The sequence below is a fragment of the Ciona intestinalis genome, chromosome 7 (assembly GCF_000224145.3).
Source record: "Ciona intestinalis chromosome 7, KH, whole genome shotgun sequence".
Classification (NCBI taxonomy): domain Eukaryota; kingdom Metazoa; phylum Chordata; class Ascidiacea; order Phlebobranchia; family Cionidae; genus Ciona; species Ciona intestinalis.
This window is the reverse complement of record NC_020172.2, coordinates 376360-378034: the sequence shown is the minus strand read 5'-3', so window position 1 is coordinate 378034 and position 1675 is coordinate 376360. Positions and strand designations below refer to the sequence as shown.

Below are 1675 nucleotides of genomic sequence, written 5' to 3'. Positions count from 1 at the left end.
CCAACGTTACTCCACCATGATTGACAATGCAAGATACGCATGCGACCCTCCTAAAACTGAAGCGGTATACGTGTTACACTTTATTAACATTGTCTTTTTTATTATCCATTTAGCTTTCGAAATTGGTTACTGTTTATTTTTATTTAAATCGAATATTTACGATTTCCGTTGTGTCACTTGCTTAACAATTATATAACATCGTCGAGCCTCCAATCATATTGTTGGGTAGAGACAGGCGCGGCCACGGCGCCGAACATTTTATTTGACCAGTTTAGTTTTAATTGTGTTCACGCAACTTTCATTGTCGACGCGTTTTACGTCATAGAACAAGCTCTGTTACGTCACAGGTGGTGATGAAAGTTCGCCCACCGCTCCATCAATACATCAGGAAGTTGCTCTTCCGTGAACTAAGCAAGAGCACAGTTGAGAAGATCTTGCGGCAGATCCGAAAGTTGCCTTGGAACGACAAGGAGGTAAAACATCTTCTTATTCCTCGTTTAATCAGCAGTGTAGGAAGGGTTTTATAAATGTTTAGGACAAACCTGTTGTTTCCAACACTTAATCGATCGCATTTGGTGACGCACCTCGCTTTATGTATTACGTTTTTAAATCCCAAGGACGGGTCGTACGGCGTAACGTAAAGGACATTTTGATTTTAGACTAATATTCGGTGAACCCTTATTTTTTCAGTATTTTCGTGAAAATTAGCAACAATATAAGATGTTTGTGTTTGCCATAGATTCGTTCCTACTTGGTGAAGTGTCTGTCCCAGTCGTGGAACATCAAGTTTAACAACGTACATTGCTTGGCAAGCTTACTTGCCGGTTTGATCGCTTACCATGACGAGGTTGGGCATCACGTGGTTGATGACGTATTGGAAGACATCAGAGTCGGAATGGAGGTAGAAGCTTATTTAATCAATCGCTGTATTATCAGTAAAGGTTTTTTAATATTACTAAATTTTATCACTGATTCGTGACACTTTACGCGCTGATTCGCTGCCTCTCCAACCCCACCGTTAGTGGGCGCCGATGGCTAATTAAGACTGATGTCTGTGTTGAAACTATTTATTTTTTATTTTTTTGTAGAAAGTGTTGAAACTTATGGCTTGACTTTGACAAAATGTAGCAAAGTGGGATGAACGGATATCGTTATAGCAGATAAAATCCCAAATTGTCTAATTATGTTGTAAATAATTAACAACGTATTTTAGAGAATCGTGAAAATACGGTTATATAATTCTGTAAATTCCTTTCAGTTTACCACCAAATCGGATGATAAAATAGTAAAAACATGAACTATCATATACTTACCTTATAATGCAATTGATTGTTTCAAACTTTCCTTTGTTGTTACACAAGGTTATTTTAGGTGCTCGGGAGGTATTTGCTTTTCCATTAATTGCCACATTAAACATAATTGTTTAAATCCGTACGCAAGGCATTGCTTAACTCATGCGGAAACCCCCGTCTCACGCGCCGGTTCGTCCAAAGTTCAGGTTCACAAACAGGACGTTAGTAATTTCTCCCTCTGTTATTTCTGGCAAAGGAGCTTGCCTTAATATAAGAGTAATGCGTTAATTTAGACCCGAAGCCAAAAGGCTTGCAGATTAAGGCGCTTATTACTCGGCGAGCATGGTAAAGAGACTTAAAGTAGACTTCTGGTTCAGCGTTTC

The 1675-nt window shown here is 38.9% G+C and overlaps 1 protein-coding gene across 1 annotated transcript in view; it reads left to right on the top strand.

Annotated features, from left to right (window-relative positions):
* Positions 1 to 1675, top strand: part of LOC100175747 (regulator of nonsense transcripts 2) — a gene marked incomplete in the record, with an annotated part of 33589 nt that overhangs the window by 29600 nt on the left and 2314 nt on the right. Inside the window, 4 exon segments of the mRNA XM_026835094.1 lie at positions 1 to 64; positions 348 to 473; positions 740 to 975; positions 1372 to 1513. Coding sequence (XP_026690895.1) covers positions 1 to 64; positions 348 to 473; positions 740 to 975; positions 1372 to 1513 — 568 coding nt within the window.